Source organism: Haliotis cracherodii, unplaced genomic scaffold, assembly GCF_022045235.1.
Source record: "Haliotis cracherodii isolate W230 unplaced genomic scaffold, xgHalCrac1.p SCAF_10, whole genome shotgun sequence".
Classification (NCBI taxonomy): domain Eukaryota; kingdom Metazoa; phylum Mollusca; class Gastropoda; order Lepetellida; family Haliotidae; genus Haliotis; species Haliotis cracherodii.
The window spans coordinates 41,754,220-41,773,666 of NW_027266265.1; the positions used below are offsets into that span (position 1 = coordinate 41,754,220).

General features: G+C 37.8%; 1 protein-coding gene across 6 annotated transcripts in view; it reads left to right on the forward strand.

Moving 5' to 3' along the window:
• The window catches only part of LOC139454392 (uncharacterized), a 195,254-nt gene extending 180,341 nt beyond the window's left edge, over positions 1-14,913 (forward strand). For all 6 annotated transcript variants that reach the window (XM_071236057.1, XM_071236063.1, XM_071236060.1 and 3 more), the window contains 2 exons: positions 3,746-3,795; positions 12,758-14,913. In XM_071236057.1, the coding sequence (XP_071092158.1) occupies positions 3,746-3,795; positions 12,758-13,440 (733 nt within the window). In that variant the 3' untranslated portion in view covers positions 13,441-14,913. The remainder of the gene's footprint in view (positions 1-3,745; positions 3,796-12,757) is intronic.
• Positions 14,914-19,447: the final 4,534 nt, after the last annotated feature.

The following is a 19,447-nucleotide window of genomic DNA, read 5'->3' on the forward strand; positions in this document are numbered from 1 at the left end:
TAATGTCATCATCTGAATTCAGACATAGGTTCCAGATTGATGCTTTGGTCCACTATAGCTGTTTTTCATTCTGAAAATTAATTTTGAACATTTGAAAGTTATTATATGATGAAAGTTAAACCTCTGTCACTTCTTAGTTTCTATCACTAAGATCTTAGGCAGTGAATATGACTCAGGAGTGCATTAGCTCGTTTTGAATTATTTGATCTTCTACCATTGGAAAATCAATACAGAGGACAAGGGACATAAAGGATATCGTGGTTGAACTTAATGCAGGTTACTCAAGAGTGTGGTCTATCAAATACTTCAGATAAATAACTGCTCAGATCAAACATCAACCCACTCCCTTCGAAAAATTTATGAGATAAATAAATATGTATACAGCAGAAATCGCTTCAAAAACCAATGATTTTCTTTCGTTCATGAAAGTTATTTTCTGTCACTTTATTGTCAATCCCTCAGAAATGTCAGATGACTGTTGTTTCTGTGTATAAATCATACATATTTAAGTATAACATCTGTTCCTATCATACTTTCTGTGACAGTAACAATATACGTCATTGCAATACATTCAAATCGCTATAGCAACATCACAATTCTCTAACAAATATGATACATGAAAACATGATACATTTACTAGTTTTGTTAAGCAGTCGTATTCCATCATCCAAGAAAATGACAATAGAGACCAACCAAAACGTATCTTGTGAACCTGAGTCTGTAAAGTAAGAATGGCTTGAGGAGTGTCACTGGTTGTAGTGACACAACTGAAACGTATTAAGTGAGTGAGTGAGTATGGTTTTACGCCGCTTTTGGCAATATTCCAGCAATATCACGGCAGGGGACACCAGAAATGGGCTTCACACATTGTACCCATGTCGGGAATCAAACCCGGGTCTTCGGCGTGACGAGCCAACGCTTTAACCACTAGGCTACCCGACCGCCCCTAAACGTATTAAGGAATCTTGAGTAAAGGAAACTTTTATCCTTCTTAATGAAACTAAAAGCAGGCTGTGACTTCAGCCACTTGTCTCTCAGGAAACTTCTGTTTGTCTTGGTCTTGTAAGCACAGCTAATAATAGTCCATATAACAACATTAAACTTTAAGGGTGTGCGGTATAATCGGGAAAATGATTATCCACGATACGATATCCATTCTTTCCACGATACGAATCACAATATCATTTCTCATGCTCGATTTATCGGGTGATGTCAAATAGCAAGTTTTTAATGTTATTTTCTTGACCAATGCCTTTGCTGCCCGACAGCATGCATTCAGGGCCGCAAGATGGCTGCGTATTTATTGACTGAGTAAACATCATATTGTACCAGCATCTTGTTTTGTCCCATTTATAAACTTCAATTCATACCTTAATGTATCAGATTGCTGCTGAATTCAAAATTTATAATTATACAATATATCATGATAGTGATACGTATCGCAATAAGGCCTTGTGCCCCGCAAAATATTGTGATACACTTTAAACCTCAACTAAGATGCTAAGACTAAGAGCCAAAGTTGGTCTTATACTGAGTGTGTGAGCGAGTGAGTGTTTGAGTATGGTTTTATGCTGTTTTTAGCAATATTCCAGCAATATCACGGCTCATTAAGCCTAGGCTACCCCACCACCCATTGGGTTTGTAGACACAAAAGGTTTTGGCACAAACTTTAACATTCGCATTCCATCAAATGTTACCATGGTTACAGTTCATGTTCATACCATTTCCATGTTCTCCTTATATACAATGTATATCCTTGTATCATTTAGTATTGACACATGGAGCTCCAGATAAGCTGTGTATCTGCATAAAATACGCAAAATTAAACATCATTACCAATTAATGTGAGTTGCTTGCGTACAAATATGCTTGAACCATTTTTAAAAAACTGCAGTTTGACAACACACTTCGTAATTACCCAGTATATCCATTTCAAATTGCATACCTATATTACTTTACAGATTTGTATATTGATCAAATGCAGGCATCACACACACATACACTCAGTGAATAATACACACAAAAAGCTCTACGCCTCACTTAATATTAAGTAGGTATGTATATCAATGTTGCGCGTTTATGCAACATATTACAAACTTGGGGCAGTGCACGAACAGATACATAGTAGAGGTCACCGAAACAGCATTTTAAGCAGAATTATTTTATAAATTATTGATGTAAACAGACTAGACCCTAGGGAGTAAATATATGATGAAAACCATCAATACCCAATGTGAGTGATGGCTTGTGAGTAAATGCTCATTTGTTGAAAGTATTATCTGGAGCCCAAGACACGTTTGTTCGTTTGTTGTTTAACACCGCACTCCAATATTCAATAATATTCCAGTAATTTGACGGCGGTCTGTAAATAATCGAGTTTGGACCAGAACATCCAGTGATTAACATCATGAGCATTGATCCACGCAAATTGGAATACAATGACATGCATCAACCTAAGTCAGCGAGCCTGACCACCCGATCCCGTTAGTCACCTCTTGCGACAAGTGTAGTCGCCTTTTACGGCAAGCATGGGTTACTGAACACCAATTCTACCCCGGATCTTCATTGGGTGAAGACAAGCATGGATTGTTGAAGACCCATTCTTACCCAGATCTTCATGGAGGGAGACAAGCATGGGTTGCTGAAGACCTATTCTACCCCAGATCTTCACGGGTCCCTAGACACATGGCTTCTTCACATAGATAATTATGATACATCACAACTTTAGTGTATTGTTGCAGCTGTAGGGGGCATAGGTAGCCCAGTAGATAAGGTGTGTCTATGATCATGGGTTTGAATCCCAGATTGGCCTGGGAATGTGTCTAGGTTTGAACCAGAACCATACTCATGGGTTTTTCATGGATAAAGACCTGAATCACTTGGGGCTTTCCTCCCACATCAAGCTGACATGCTGTGATATAACTGAAATACTACTGTTCATAGTGGTGTCTAACCCAACTCACTGTTCCCGCTTTGAAGAATCCAATATTCATTTGCACAGATGCCTTTATTTGAGTACCTTCATGCATAACACGAAACATCAACTGAGAAGTTGTCAGGTACACACCACCAGGAAATGTTTTGTTTCCTGCTGTCCGAGTAAACCAAACAGATGCAGGACTTAATTCAACCACCCCGAATTCAAGTGCAGACATTTTCTTCCAAAGCTGATGTAGTTAATCTGACTTTGTTGTATTGAAATTACTTCGAGAGCTGACTTGAATTTTCAAGTATTTGTGAAGTGGATTTTCTCTGACAAACAGGTGAAGACAAATTGAAGACCGAGACACAACTAATGATGCTTCTTGAAGGAGGTTAAGGTGTGAATAGGAGAGGATAGTGATGACAAATTGGTCTAATCCAATCTCCAAGGTTCTGTATTCGTTAGCTTGGTTGGATTTTGTGTAAGGCAGCACCGATATTTGTGGCTGCCCCGGCCCATTACTGTTGCCTCTGCCTTGGTTTATTGTAGTGTTTCGGTGCCTAATCTGGAGGTGTTCATCACAAGGATTGAGTTTGCATGCATTGGAAATGTTTGCAGTCTTTGATTGGAGAGCTTGTTGGAAACTGTACTGTGGGGTTTTGTAAGTTTACTGTACTGGGTGTGTGTAAACATTTGTGTATGGGTGATTTTCATGAAAATTGATATACTTTGTATGTTTATATATCTATAGACAGTTTAAATGTGGAATGTATGTAAACAGGTTCCACACGCAGGGTAATACCATGTGTCTTTTTCTTGCAGGTGCCCTGTGATGTGTGATAGTGGCAGCCACATTTATGAAACTGCTGAAGGTAATTACCCAATTTTCAGTCTTCAACTTTAGACACTTGTCCAAAGTCAGAGTTTAGTCAAAAATATTTTAGCTTATATGTTACAACTAAATTCTGTAAAAGAACTTAGCAGCTAGTAGACAATAATATTTTGGGAAATGTCTATTGTAATTCCTCTAGTTTTACAAGCCTGTAGATCAACAATCACGCTCCTCACAGCAATAGCCCGTTTGCGGAGCTCTCTATACTATCTCTGTCTCCAGTCAAAACTCCCCACTCTGATAGGTGACCACAACCATGCCTCGAGTTGAACTCGCAACCGAATGACCATTATGTTTACAAACAAATGATCACTGTCATGATGTCGAATACTCTTAGTCTTACCCCAGCTTAATTATTTTCATTGTATGCCAATTTGAATTTCTATTTCATTCCAAGTATTATGTAATTGGTATAGTAAGAATGTAAAGTGATTTTCCATTAGTCTGCATTCTCGAACCAAACATTATACAAACAAAAGAGTAATAATGGCATTCCCGAAGACGTAAACAAAAGTATAAACGTCTCTATATTTGGGGTTAGAAGGCAAATTTCAAGATTCTTGTAATGTCCACGCCCACACTTTTTGTGGCAGCAATGTTACCGAGTTTGTAACGAAGGTGTCACGCGCTGGGAAGGAGCTTGACCAACAATATGATGAGACAGAGAAACACAAATGCTTTCAATAACAGAGCCTTAGACACATATTGCATGGTGGTGGTTCATCATAAGAAAGATGTAAAAATGATATCATTTGTCATTTAATTACTTCTATTACTTTCAAATGTACAACAAACACTGATCCTCTCCATATATTTGAATTGCGGGATTAATGAGTGACTAGACTAACATCTAGTCTCTGAAATGAACATATCGTACAGAAAAAAACAGTTGTTCAGTTATCTTTATAAAAATATAATAAAAGGACTAATGAGTGACCTGAGAACTGTAATGTGCATGTGTCGTCACTCAAGCGAAGCGTAAGATACATGTGTGAGATTCATGAGTCATGATAACTGACTCCGGTGTAATGTGAACTGTATGTTTTCATGCATGATATGCCATGTAACGGCTTCAGCTGTAGCTGAGAAGAGCAAGGGCAACATTGTTATGATATTCTGTATTTGATATTTCAAACTATCAAGCCTTTTTTGCATTAAAACAGTGATATCAGTTTATTACATTTATTACATTATAACAGTTTGCTGAACACAAATTCGATCAGTTAGTCCAAGCCTGACGATCAACAGTTTAGTTCAAAGTGAAATAGGAGATATTTTTGCTGCTTTTTTGTCATTGTCATTGTCATTATCTCACCATGCACAAGCATAGAACAAAGTAATTTATGCACCAACCACATTATAAAATGGATTTCAAGTATTTCAAGCTGTTTGATTGAAAACTATGGATTTGGAACATACATTACGATCTGTAATACAAATTTTATCGTTCTGTCAATATGAAATTAATTTGTCAGTACATATTTCTTTCACTTAAGGAGTGACTGTCTATTTTTTTCCGGTTCAATGAGGTATGAATTAAAAAAAATGAACTGGAAACTATGAATCCACGTAGCATATTTTTACAAAAGATTGCTGGCTGGGTTTTTTTCAATTTTGACCTCAATGAACCCCAAAAATTCCAGTCAATCCTTAAGTGAAAGAAATATGTACTGACAAATTTATTTCATATTGACAGAATGATAACGAAAACATTTGTTATCTACAATAGTTAAACCGAAAAGTTGTGTATATCAAAGCAGACAGAAATGACAAGATTGATAAACCTTCCACATGTACATGGTGTAGGAATACATACTGTGGTGTGACATAAATCAGGTGATTGTTTAATTTATGCACTTAACATGACACGACCACAAAGTCAGTTGCCAATCAACTGAGAGTAGGATCAAAGCAAAGTTCATAGGACCTGTCAATCATGGCAAGAGGTGAGAAGAACTGCAACAATCAGACTGTTACAAACCGAAACAAATATGTCCGGGAGAAGTAGGCTGTTTCAAATGACATGGTCAGTTACGGCCAGATTTAAACATTAGTTCCCTCAGAGCGGGAATACACAGTTGGAAAAATACCAGTGAGGAATGAAACCCGAAGACATGAAATCTGTGGAACCCAGACAGATGGAAAAAAAAAAGGCCTGCGTGCCTGCATGTTTGCTGTTTCATTCCTTCTTGGCCTTCGAATATTAAATGGTAGTTTGGACAATGAATATGCATGAATTTCGCTAAATGCCCTGTGCATGACTATACACATGAGCAGAAAGGGAATTCCCTCGACTGTAATATTGGTATTCCCCAACATTCCGCCCTAATAAAAGTAGTCTGCTTCGTTGGGCATGGCTTCATTTTTTATATTCATTGGGAAATGAATGCAGTAACATGTGACCAATTCAGCCAATCAGAATGCAGGAATTACAATGAACACAAAGGGTGATCCAGAATACTTTAAACATATAATAGGAGGGGTACATATTTTGTATTTCACATATATGCTGTATTATACATTTTTACCTTCAGTACGAAATAGTTCACATCATTAATTATTATCTTAATTAGTACAGCAAATAAAGTATTTCTTTTAAAAAGCAAACAGTCAACATACACTTTCAATACACCCAGAATTCTTTGCTAATAAACTTGACTAGTACATTCGATAAATTCCATGTAATCAATAACTGTCAACAGGCATATGGGCCCTCAGCATGTTGACATAAGGCATTAAAATCCTTCAAAGTTTGTCTGGCCTAATAATGATTTGATAGAAATAAAGTTTGGAGACTAATCTGTCTCTGCAAGTTTTTATTGTGGCTGATATGTGATATTGTTCGTGACCACCAAACCTCAGTCACTTGATCCAAGCCCCATGTATTTAGAAGTTCATCAATTCTACTTTCTTCAAGAAGTGATCATAGTGATAAGAAGAAAGAATGATCTGAGGATAAGGACCATTAGGCTAAAGTGCATTTTTGTTCCAAGTATTGACTTAAAAAATGTGTAGCCTTTCTATGTTTGATTCATCATGTACAGACCTTTTTTTGATCATGCCAATATGGCTTGTGCTTTACAATATAAAAAAAAAACATCATATGAAAACTCTATACATCTGCTTCCTGAACCAAATTTGGCAGGGGTACGAAGTTAAAGCAATTTCTTTGATGTTGGTTATGAATTCATAAAAAAGCTAGCATTTTTTCTCCAATTGACATTTCTTTCAGAGAGATTTTTAAACAGGTGTAGTTTGACTGGCTAGAGCTATTTGTGGTAAGAAAATACTTTAATGCTCTTAAGATTTCATAGAGATCAGCTACGTACAGAAGGGAATGAAAGGTAACTCCAAAGTGGTTTTACAAGCTTCCTTTTGTAAACATTGTTGCTATTCTTTTCTCTACCATCACTGACCATAATGTTTCTGTACATGACAGCTTCGAAATTAAGCATGAAAGTCAAGGGAATCTTGTTGTACTGTTATCAAAGTAAGAAAGAAAAAAGGGGATCCCTATGTCCCCCTTTTTTGTAACAATATTCATTGGGAAAGAATAATATGATGTCACCTTTAGGGGAAGTCCGAATTTACTACCTGGGTACCCAATCCCCCTATTACCCAACCCCCTATTACCCGACCCTACCCCGGCACTGGTTGTAGGTTTGAAGAGCTCGGTACAATATGTCCAATTAGGAATTGTTTTACCGGAACCCTAGTCTGTCTTACAGACCCTGATACAAATATATATCAACTACAGCCCATGCAAGTCTATAATGTTTGGCAAGTCTAGATCACTGCAGTATCTGAAAATGAAGAGAGTCACTGGGCTCCTTTTTATTATATTTTTATTAAGATAACTGAACAACTGTTTTTATGTACGATATCTTCATTTCAGAGACTAGATTTTAGTCTACCGGAACCCTGGAAAAATGTATTTAGAGACATGTATGAAACGATCTGGTCATGCAAACATTGAAGTTGTCTGAAGCTGTATCTTTACTCAAAACATGAAAGTCAGATGGAATGTGCCTATGTCGGGAAGATATACGAACAAAAGTGACTTGGAGGTGACCGTGAAGTTATAGTAGTCAAGTTTTCTCATAAAAATATATCAGGTGACTAACCACGGGTCTGGGTTGTCCTGGGGATACCTGGGTCCTACTCAGCACCCACCCGACCTGAGTACCCGAGTTACCCTTCCCAGCCCTAGTCACCTTTGTAGTTGTTTTCATTTTCATGCTTAAGCCATCATGTGTAAGCAAGAACTTTTGATTTTGAACAAATTATTTAAATGTAATTGTCGTTTCAAAATGTCATAGGTGAATAAGATTGACAGAAAACCAGTGAATTATTCAACCATTTGTTGGATAATATATTTACTAAAGCATGGAAAGATACTATGATCTAAGTCCAATTTGTCTTTCTACATGTTTGAAAAACATACTTTTAGCTTTTCACTAGTCTAGAATTGGCACTCTAGTGATGGTTTCAAAACTTGTGAAACATTTTTGTTTTACCTTCAACAAATACATCACATTTACAGCATCTACATCATTTCTTATTTGATTACAAAATGATAAAATTATACAGCAGAAAAAATTAACCAATACTTTCTCAAATTGAATTACGCAACTGGATGATTGTTGCCTATGTAGATGATGTGATTCTTGCCCAAGAGATATCAGTCAATGGCGGCTTACAGCTCTGGCATAGATACTTGTGATGTACATGCTGTAATAGGATTGAGTATGAATGTTACCTGATGAAGTCAAACACGACAAAGCCATGGGCATTCATTGAAGATCCATCTTTCAGGAATAGCACATCAAATCCTGCAGATGTCTAGTGGGAGACTTTTTTGCGTGATCTGTGTCGAAAAGCCATGTTTAAACTGTTGATTGATTTGTGATCCTCTTCTCAAAGGAAATGAAATTTTGATTGATTCTTGTTCACCAAACAGAACCCTCTGCTATTCCTGCAGTTTTTATACATGTTATATGTTCTGCATTTTGCCATATTCTTTGATACCAATGTGATTGGTCTATTTGAGACATGAGGAAAGCCTTGTTCTCCATCAACAGAATCTAGTTTAACGCTGGTGATTTAAATGAGAATCTTGTTGCAGCATTTACTCTTGGGGTGTTATTATAGAGAAAGATGCAGTGTTCATTGATATAGTTGATGTCTAGCTTGAGTCATTTAGTTCAGTCTGTTACTGTGATAGGACAGACGGTTGCTGGATGCTATTTCTAATTTAATTACATGATAATGGTATTTTGATTGGCATGTTCAGTCAAACCTTTCAGGCCGATCAAAGAAATATTGTGTATTGATAAAAAAAAAGTGCACAAAATGTCCACACTTTTCTTAGCCTTTGTCATTAAAACTGTGAAACACAATTATATGTAGACATTGTACACATATTCAGTCTGTACTAACAATACTGTGTACTACTAACTTCTACCAGCCTGAGGGGACGGTGGGATAGCCTAGTGGTTAAAGCGTTCGCTCGTCATGCCGAAGACTTGGGTTTGATTGCCCACATAGATACAACTTTTGAAGCCAATTTCTGGTGTTCCCCGCCGTGATATTGCTGGAATATTGCAAAAAGCAGCGTGAAACTATTAGTCACTCACTCACTACCAGCCTGAAATTGTACCCTGGCATCATTCTTGTTACTACAATTGGGGATTCCGGATAAGAATATAGCAACTCATGCCAAGAGTCGAATAACAGGATCGGGTGGTTAGGCTCAGTGACTTGATTGATGCATGTCATTGTGTCCCAAATGCATAGATGATATCAATCATTGGATTAAACTATTAGTCACTCACTCACTACCAGCCTGAAATTGTACCCTGGCATCATTCTTGTTACTACAAGTGGGGATTCCGGATAACAATATAGCAACTCATGCCAAGAGGCGAATAACGGGATCGGGTGGTTAGGCTCAGTGACTTGATTGATGCATGTCATTGTGTCCCAAATGCATAGATGATATCAATCATTATATTAAACTTTTAGTCACTCACTCACTACCAGTCTGAAATTGTACCCTGGCATCATTCTTGTTACTACAAGTGGGGATTCCGGATAACAATATAGCAACCCACGCCAAGAGGTGAATAACGGGATCGGGTGGTTAGGCTCATGTTGATGCATGTCATTGTGTCCCAAATGCATAGATGATATCAATCATTGGATTGTTCGGTCCAGGCTCGATTATTTACAAACTGACGTCATATAGCTGGAAAGTTGTTGAGTGCAGCGAACAAAAAACATTCTTGTCATTAATTTGATATAAATGAATTGTCTTTTATCAGCTGAGTTTGAAAGTCAGAAAGATATCTTACATGACTAAGGCTTAGGAGTAGTGGCTAAAGTTAAGGCTGCATATCTTAGCATCTGGATTGCATTGAGTGTCCTTAAAACTGCAATTTGGGATATCTCTTAAATAAGACTTCATTAACAGATCTGTCTGTGAGGCACCCTCAGCAATGCAGGCAGGGTTGGCTTTCCTTGCTAAGTAGTTCAAAACCATTTCCAATAGGTCATTAAAAAAGAAACGTGTTTATAGCGAAATAACCCAAGTGTCGACTTATCTTGATGTTCGGCTTCTTTTGGTCAACACACATGTAGATATTTCAACACTTTGCCTCTAGTGTGTGTGTAGCTCTCAGTGTGGCAGTCAATGAGGTGTGGCTTACTGGTGTTTTTCTGAGCACTGGAACATCACATATTCAATGGAGATAGTAATATGTATGTGCACTTTCTACTGACAATTCTGCTTTTCCCATATTTTGTGGACATTTCACCCATAAATAATAGTTTTTTAAAAAAAATCAAATACAAAATATCATTGATAGTCTGAGTCTTGTTGTGAAACTTTGTAACACAGAGAGCAAGATAATCCTTTATATCACTGGTAACAGTGTAACTCTGTAGCTCAGCTGACAGAATGGCTGATTTTGGATGGCAAAATGATCTGCTTCTTTTATCCTGACAAAGAATTCCCGGGAATCTCTTTGATTCTGTGATCTACTATCTGATGTTTGTTTCAACTTGAAAGGAAGATCAAGGAAGATGTTCTACCTCCATCAATTTTAGACAGTGTTCGAAAATAAGGGAGATTAACACTAGGGGGAGTGAGTGAGAATGGTTTTACGCCGCTTTTAGCAATATTCCTGCAATATCAAGGCGGGGGGACACCAGAAATGGGCTTCACACATTGTACCCACGTCAGGAATCGAACCTAGGTCTTCGACGTGACGAGCGAACGCTTTAACCATTAGGCTACCAGACCGCCCCTTTAACACTAGGGCTGTGACAAGGATCCCTTTACTTTCATAATTTTGAACACACGGAAGGAGTACGAATCAAACTATGTAATTTAGTCCTTTGAAATTAAAATTGCCAACAGACTGTATGTTGTCTTTGATAGGCATATAGAAGTTGCTAGAGCATGAATACATGATGCTTTTTTATGGGTAGCAACTTCTTTTATTATTTAGATGACGTTTCAGAGCTACATTTTGCCCCTTCATCAGGTGAATGCTTAGTAAGTGCATAGAGTACTATATATATATATATATATATATATTATGACAACACTAGGTGGGATGGATGTACAAAGATAACAGCGTAATGACAAAGCCAATGATATGGACATAGGATTAAGGTACAAAGATAACTATATAAAATAAAAAAGTTGCCATCCACAAAAATGTGTCATGTATCCAGACTGTGTGTTATTGCTAAGATGTCCTCTTACATTTGCATTAACAGCCTTCTTCTGATGTATTGTCTTTGATAGCCATATAGAAGTTGCTAGAGCATGAATACATGATGCTTTTTTATGGGTAGCAACTTCTTTTATTATTTAGATGACGTTTCAGAGCTACTTTTTGCCCCTTCATGAGGTGAATGCTTAGTAAGTGCACAGAGTACTATATATATATATATATTATGACAACACTAGGTGGGATGGATGTACAAAGATAACAGCATAAAGACAAAGCCAATGATATAGACATAGGATTAAGGTACAAAGATAACAGCATAAAATAAAAAAGTTGCCATCCACCAAAATGTGTCATGTATTCAGACTGTGTGTTATTGCTAAGATGTCCTCTTACGTTTGCATTAACAGCCTTCTTCTGATGTATGAGGAGGTTCCATTAAGCAAAGCATCTTGCAAGGAAAAGCCCTTGACTTAGAATTTTTGTTTAAAAGGGCCATAAATTTGAAAATACTTTGAAAAGTCATTGAATAAAGACTAGATGGCATGAAAAAGCCCTTCATAAATAACAATTTCAAAATGATGTAAATGTACAGTTACAATTACCTCTAGAAGTTACATAAAATGTTGTGTATATTTAGCACTGTTAGTGATAAAGGGGTCCTTGGATCCTGAGTGTGTTTCCTGCAGTACATTCATCTAAGGAACCGATAATGTATCATTTTAACATTTGCAGGCTTAGTTTAAGCCACTGTTTGTCATGAGCTAGATCGAAACGTTGAAAAGAAATAAGTTATCTCAAATCAATAATAAAATGGTGTCTTGAAAACAACCCAGTATGGCCTTGAATTTTAAGCATGAGCTAGATTGAAACGTTGAAAAGAAATAAGTTATCTCAAATCAATAAAAAAAATGGTGTCTTGAAAACAACCCAAGATGGCCTTGAATTTTTAGCATGAGCTAGACTGAAACGTTGAAAAGATATGTTATCTCAAATCAGTAAAAAATTGTGTCTTGAAAATAACCCAAGATGGCCTTTAATTTCTTTTGTAACGGTGACTGGAATTTAGGTTTTGCTTCACCTTTGCGTACTGTCTGTTTTCTTTCCCTTCGTCCTGACCATCTGTTCCCTCTCAGAAGATTCATTGCCTTTCTCTTGGAGCAAACCATACCCAAACTTAATTTTCAATGATCTCTGTTTTAGATATTGATGAGGCAGCAGAACTCCAGGGCAACAGAGGGACGTGTGTAGACGAGACCAACAACAAGGTCTGCGAATCAGAGTACGAGGAAATCCGTGACTGTAAGCGCGAATTGGGGAAAGACAGTGATGGTCTCCCAAGATACGCTGATCTCTTTAGTGAAAAGATAAAACGTGCTCAAGAATTGGGAGTAGACCCCCCTGGTGCAGGAGATGCATTTAACCGAGCCACAGCACCCCCGCTAACAAGTGAGGACCCTGATTTCGTGTCCCAGCACTGTGATGTACAGGAAGTGCTAGGTGGCACTGCCAAAATTCTTGTCACGGAGACAGACACTTTACAGTGCACTGTGGAAGATAGTGATAGGATTTATTATAACATTGCCCCTGAGAAGGACAGTGTGGATATGCAAGAAAGTGGGCCATGTGAAGAGGGTGCTAGTGTGCCTACTGGGCCGGAAACAGTTTGTGCTAGTTCTGACTGCAAATCAAACACTGATTGCTCAAATTATGATCAGCTTATTGAACCAGACACTCTCAGTGATGTGGACTGTCATGAGTATCAGAAACTTGTGGACTTATCAGAAGCTGCTTCACAGAATGCGAATGCTAACGACAAGTGTATAGTAGAGCCTAGCCAAACCCAAGTGACAATGAACGGACACCTCGAGGCACAGAGCTGCTAGCCCTGGGGTGTAGGCGCTGTGAGATGTGTGAATATGTTGAAAGGTACTGATCACTGTAACTCTATGTACAGTCCTTCCTCAGCCACCGTAGCCCCTATGTAGTCATCAGGAATAGGCACTAATACCTAATGAGCTGGGAGCAAGGGCTGCCCATGTGTATATTGTATCATAGACTTCTGTAGTTCGATAGTCATGGTGCACAATGTCTGTCTCACTGTGAGGAAGTGACTGTCATCAATTATCACCAAGGTTCTTCAACCTGTGATCATTATCTGAAATTGTGATCCTGTAGCTTTGGGAAATGGTGTCATGGCTTTTTATACATTATCAGCTACTTGATGTACTTAGATGTACAAATATCAATAATATTGTCATTCTGATGCAAATTATATTCATAGTCACTCAGATGATTTCCATAATTGAATACCTCACAAAATGAAAATCCTGTTCAGTGAAATAGGACTCTCGAACAGTTCATTATACAAGTCATTGACTCATTTATTTTCAAATTTGGTAGCGTAATATTGAAAAATGCCTTGTCAAAAGTTGGCCTCCAGCAAATCACTCTGACGAAATGTGTTATCAATTCTTGTCATTAAAATAATATTCAGCAAGAGATGGCAGCTCTTCCTCTTCCCATGAACATAATGACACCATCTCTATCACATGTCCAAGAGTCTCCCTTCCATCTTGGAATCTGTATATATACTTCAAGACGCATTACACCATGACTATCATCTATACAGCATCACAGCATGGTGAATGTATCCACTCCTTGCCTCTCCCAGATGGGATGTATGCTCTACATGGTTACACCATGTGCCATGATTGTGAAGAGGAAGACTTCTGCTGAGTGTATAGATTTATTTTATCATCTGTTTGCAGAATTCAAGTGTATCTGTGCTTTTATTGGTTTGTATTCTGTTTGTAAGTTACATGTTTTTCGAACCTTCAGGAAGTCTTGATGTACATAGGAGTCCAAGAGCACCTGCATACGTTTGTGACAGAAGCAACAAAATGTTGCAAGGCATTTGATTTTAGTACTGTAATCTATTTTTACACGTTAACAGAAGAAATAACTCCTTCCTTAGCATTCATGCCAAGAAGGATTAATAACCTTATAACATTTCTCATTTTCTTCCTAATCACAGATGGCCCAGTGGTCTAAGGTGTCACATTTATTTGCAGAGTTGCATCCCTTGTTGGTGTGAGGATACGCTGGTCGTGGGTTCTTAACCAATCTACTGTTTTAAGATGCTATTAGCGTGTCAATCTTTTGACTGTATTTATTCGATTAGAAGTCTGCTTAAAAGTAAATGCAATCCATAAATGTTTTGTTTCTAAGCAGAATCTTTCCTTGTAAAACAGCATGAAAAGCCAAAAATCTTATTTATTTGTTCAGTTTTGCCAAATAGGTAAAATGTTTGTCACAGCTTGGTAATATGATATGATGCCGTGTGCGTACTACAGATGTCACCAGGATGACGACTGTGTCAGTGATTGTGCAGGTGGTGATGACTGTCAGTGACTGTGCAGGTAGTGATGACTGTGTCAGTGACTGTGCAGGTGATGACGACTGTGTTGGTGACTGTGCAGGTGATGACGACTGTGTCAGTGACTGCAGGTGATGATGACTGTCAGTGACTGTGCAGGTGATGACGACTGTGTTAGTGACTGTGCAGGTGATGACGGCTGTGTCGGTGACTGCAGGTGATGACGCATGTCAGTGACTGTGCAGGTGATAACGACTGTGTCATCATTATCCGTGCAGGTGAAGACCACTGTGTCAGTGACTGTGCAAGTGATGGTGACTGTGCAGGTGATGATGGCTGTGTCAGTGACTGTGCAGGTGATGACCACTGTGTCAGTGACTGTGCAGGTGATGACCACTGTGTCACTGACTGTGCAGGTGAAGACCACTGTGTCAGTGACTATGCAAGTGATGGTGACTGTGCAGGTGATGATGGCTGTGTCAGTGACTGTGCAGGTGATGACCACTGTGTCAGTGACTGTGCAGGTGATGACCACTGTGTCACTGACTGTGCAGGTGATGACAGCTGTGTCAGTGACTGTGCAAGTGATGACGACTGTCAGTGACTGCAGGTGATGATGAATGTGTCCGTGACTGCAGGTGATAACGACTGTGTCAGTGACTGGAGGTGATAACGACTGTGTCAGTGACTGTGCAAGTGATGACGACTGTCAGTGACTGTACAAGTGATGATGACTGTGTCAGTGACTGCAGGTGATGACCACTGTCAGTGACTGTGCAGGTGATAACGACTGTGTCATCATTATCCGTGCAGGTGATGACCACTGTGTCAGTGACTGCAGGTAATGACCTCTGTTTTAGTAACTGTGCAGGTGATAACGACTCAGTGCCTGCAGGTGATGACGACTGTCAGTGACTGTGCAGGTGATAACGACTGTGTCAGTGACTGTACAGGTCATTTATGACCTATAGCATCCGATGGATCTTCCGCTTGTCTACTCCAGAATTTTTCATTACACAAGCAGATACTCAACCCTCACCTGAAAATGTATCTGGACCACATGATGAATGATTTCAAGCTACTGATGTGTTTATTAAGAAAGCATTGTGAAAGTGAACTGTACCATGATGCGACTGTAACTATGGAAACCAGCCCTAGGTGCCTACCGACATATTCCGTGCAGGGATGTCCTGCAGTGCGGTGGAGAACTGTGATCAGATATGATTGCCAATGCTGAAGTTCTCAATATTTTATACGACTGATATGCTTCTGTTGCAAAAAAAAAAATATTTTTTGCTCATCATAGAATTTGTTGTACATGGTATTGTTAGATATATCATTTGTAGAACAGAAAACATTTGTGTTATTTTGTTACAAGCAAATCTCTTGTTAAAGATTTATTTGTTAGATTGTTAGTTTTGAAGAAACAATGGTATACTTATTCAGCTGAAACCTTTCTTGAGGATCTTTAAAGAAAAATATGCCACAATGTGATAATATATAAAAAAAACTATGTATTTATTTCATTTGTATTTATGAAACAGCAAAACATTCTTTACTTCATTGATGATGATGATGATGATAGGTTTGTGTTTACATTGTTACCATGGTTACCACAAGGATGTGATATTTATTGGTTTATTTTTGCATTTCATTCATTGAGGGAGGACTGTAATGTCGTTCCACTGTAATTTGAAATGAAACTATCATCAATGTTGAATTGTTACCTTGAGAATGTTCAACTTGACATGGAATTAAATGACACGCAGTCATGATGGCGCACCAAGGCTAATCATTCAAAGTGTGCATGATCTTTGAACAAATGTGTGTGGCTGTTGCACATGGTGACAGAGAGCCCAAATATGTGTGTATAAAAACACAAACATTCCAGGTGAATTGATCAACATATTTGGGTAAAATTGCCTTTGATTTTAACGAAAACATCATCTACAGAACCATTGAAGTACAGTTGATTCCATTCGTATGTTTCTTTGTTCATATCCATTTTTCATCTTACTCGTTCTTAGTTTTTAGCTCACCTGACTGAAGGTCCAGTGAGCTTATGTCCTGACCTGTTTGTCTGGCACCCAGCCACTGCAGCCATGTTGTAAAACCTGTTTATCTGCATTTCTCAGCTATTTTTTATCTAAATATATGAAAATTTGGTATGTATGTAGTTAGTAGTGGGTTTAAAAACATATGTTCAGGTTTTTGGGTGTTATTTCAAAATTTTACATTGATTTGAATTTTGCACATCGACCATATTGCCAGAGAGGAAGCTGGGGTTTGGCATGTATGTATATCTTCATATTGACATCATATGGTGTTCATATCAATGGAATTTCGCTGTGTTTTTGTGAAATAATTCGTATTGAAAGTAATCTCCTTAAAAGGAAAATAAGGCTTTAAAATAGTACATTCATTCATCCTGTTTGCATTGTGGAAATTGTGTCCTTGTTTCATATTTGTTAATTCTTTTGGCCTCTGAATTTCTGCAGAAAATATTTGAAAAGCAAAGCAGACAGCTACTTTTGTTTCGTGGGTGGTGTTAACTGAAGATGACATATCCAGGTGAGCTACAGTGCCATGGCATTATTTTTGCCATTATGTTTTAAGACACAGCTGACGGAAGAAAATTTAATTGCATATGCAAAGTAATGATAAAGTGTTATATCACAAAGGTGCTTTTGAGTAACATATAAATGTTTTAATATTTCCATAAATTCTAAACATTACACCATGTACACATAACATCATTGCTCATAAATTCTCTCAGCTTGTCAACTGAAATATATTTTACAAAATTAATAAATAAATGCAGGTATTTAGTGAATCCTATGTTTTCTGCTGCATACTGGAACTGTATCAGAAGATCGATCCTTAAATTATAATCCTGTTAAACTGGATATTATTTGTGACAAAGGGTATGCAATGACTCGACTGAACTACAATGTGATCGTTTATTTTGTTTCTTTTCATCTTGACAACTGTGCATGTGTTCATCATGTTAATTACTTTTGGATCTTTGACCTCTAAGGTCACAGTAAGATCTCGTGCAATATCTTTTCCTGTGCAATTGATCATGTTGATTAAATATTTAATCTGCAAACTGCCTATCTTTGTACTGATCGGCTTTAAAAATCATTAAAGGTGCAGTGTTTTATCACTTCATTGAGTTGCTTTGATTTATTCTTCCTCAGATTCTCAATGTTCTTGTGTTAATACACCTTGGAGCCGCTGACAGAACATCCTACATGGTTATTATGGAGACTTCCTTGCAAGTCACTCCACGCCAGCAACCTTATCAATAACGCTGTTGACATCTTTGCTGAAAACATGTTTTAAAGCTTGGATGGATTTACCCAGATTAGGTTCTTCAGCATTTAGTTTGTAAATTGATCTCATGTTCCCTAAAACAACACTGTGAACCAAATGTAAGAATTTTTGTCCCAAGTACTTCAAATCATCATGGTCACTACAAACAAAGGGGTTAAAGCTAAAATGTTTTTTATTCCAGGTTAAACATTGAAAAAGGTAGTTATGTTGTTGCTATGGTAAACTGGTTTGAAATTGAGGTTTCCAAAACTTACATCAATACATTCAGATCGTGTCAAATTTGATAGAATGCAGAAAAGTATTGTTTAGTACAAATAGAAGGGATAATTATCATAAGAGTGACTCAGTATGGTTTTACGCCGCTTTTAGCAATATTCCAGCAATATCACGGCGGGGGACACCAGAAATGGGCTTCACACATTGTACCCATGTCGGGAATCGAACCCGGGTCTTCAGTGTGACGAGTGAACGCTTTAACCACTAGGCTTCCCGACCGCCCCAGTTATCATAAGCAATCTCTACTGAAGGCAGAGTCTGTTTGCTTTCCGACTATATCATTACGTTTGATACAATTAGTTATGCATTCACTGTGAAAATTAATTGGACATTAAACAAAATGGCATTCCCAAAACTGTGATGTTCCAAAAATAGATTATAATTGATGAGTACCATCATGCATCAATGCACAGATTAATTGTAACTACATGTTCAATTATTGAGAAAAATGCCAAGTGGTATCAAATGTATATTCAAAATGGTCAACTATGCTTGTCGTAAAAGGCGACAAACGGTATCGGGTGGTCAGGCTTGCTGACTCCCAATTGCGCGGATCGATGCTCGTGTCAATCACTTGATTGTCTGGTCCAGACTCTATTATTTACAAACCGCCGTCATATAGCTAGAATATTGCTGAGTGTGGCATTAAACAACAAACAAACAAAACAGGTCAACAGTTAATTAATTCCCTGTGTTTGTACAAAATTACAGAAACACAATTATCAATGAGCAACCAATCAAATATTTTACATTTAGGACCAAGAATTTAAATTTACTTTTTTTCAGAACAGGTCCTTTCATTGAATCTACAGCAAACAGTAGTCTATGATTGATTGGTTTGGGACAGAGTCTTTAATGTCAAATGATTGATGACATCCAAACCAATACGCTATACTACCGAG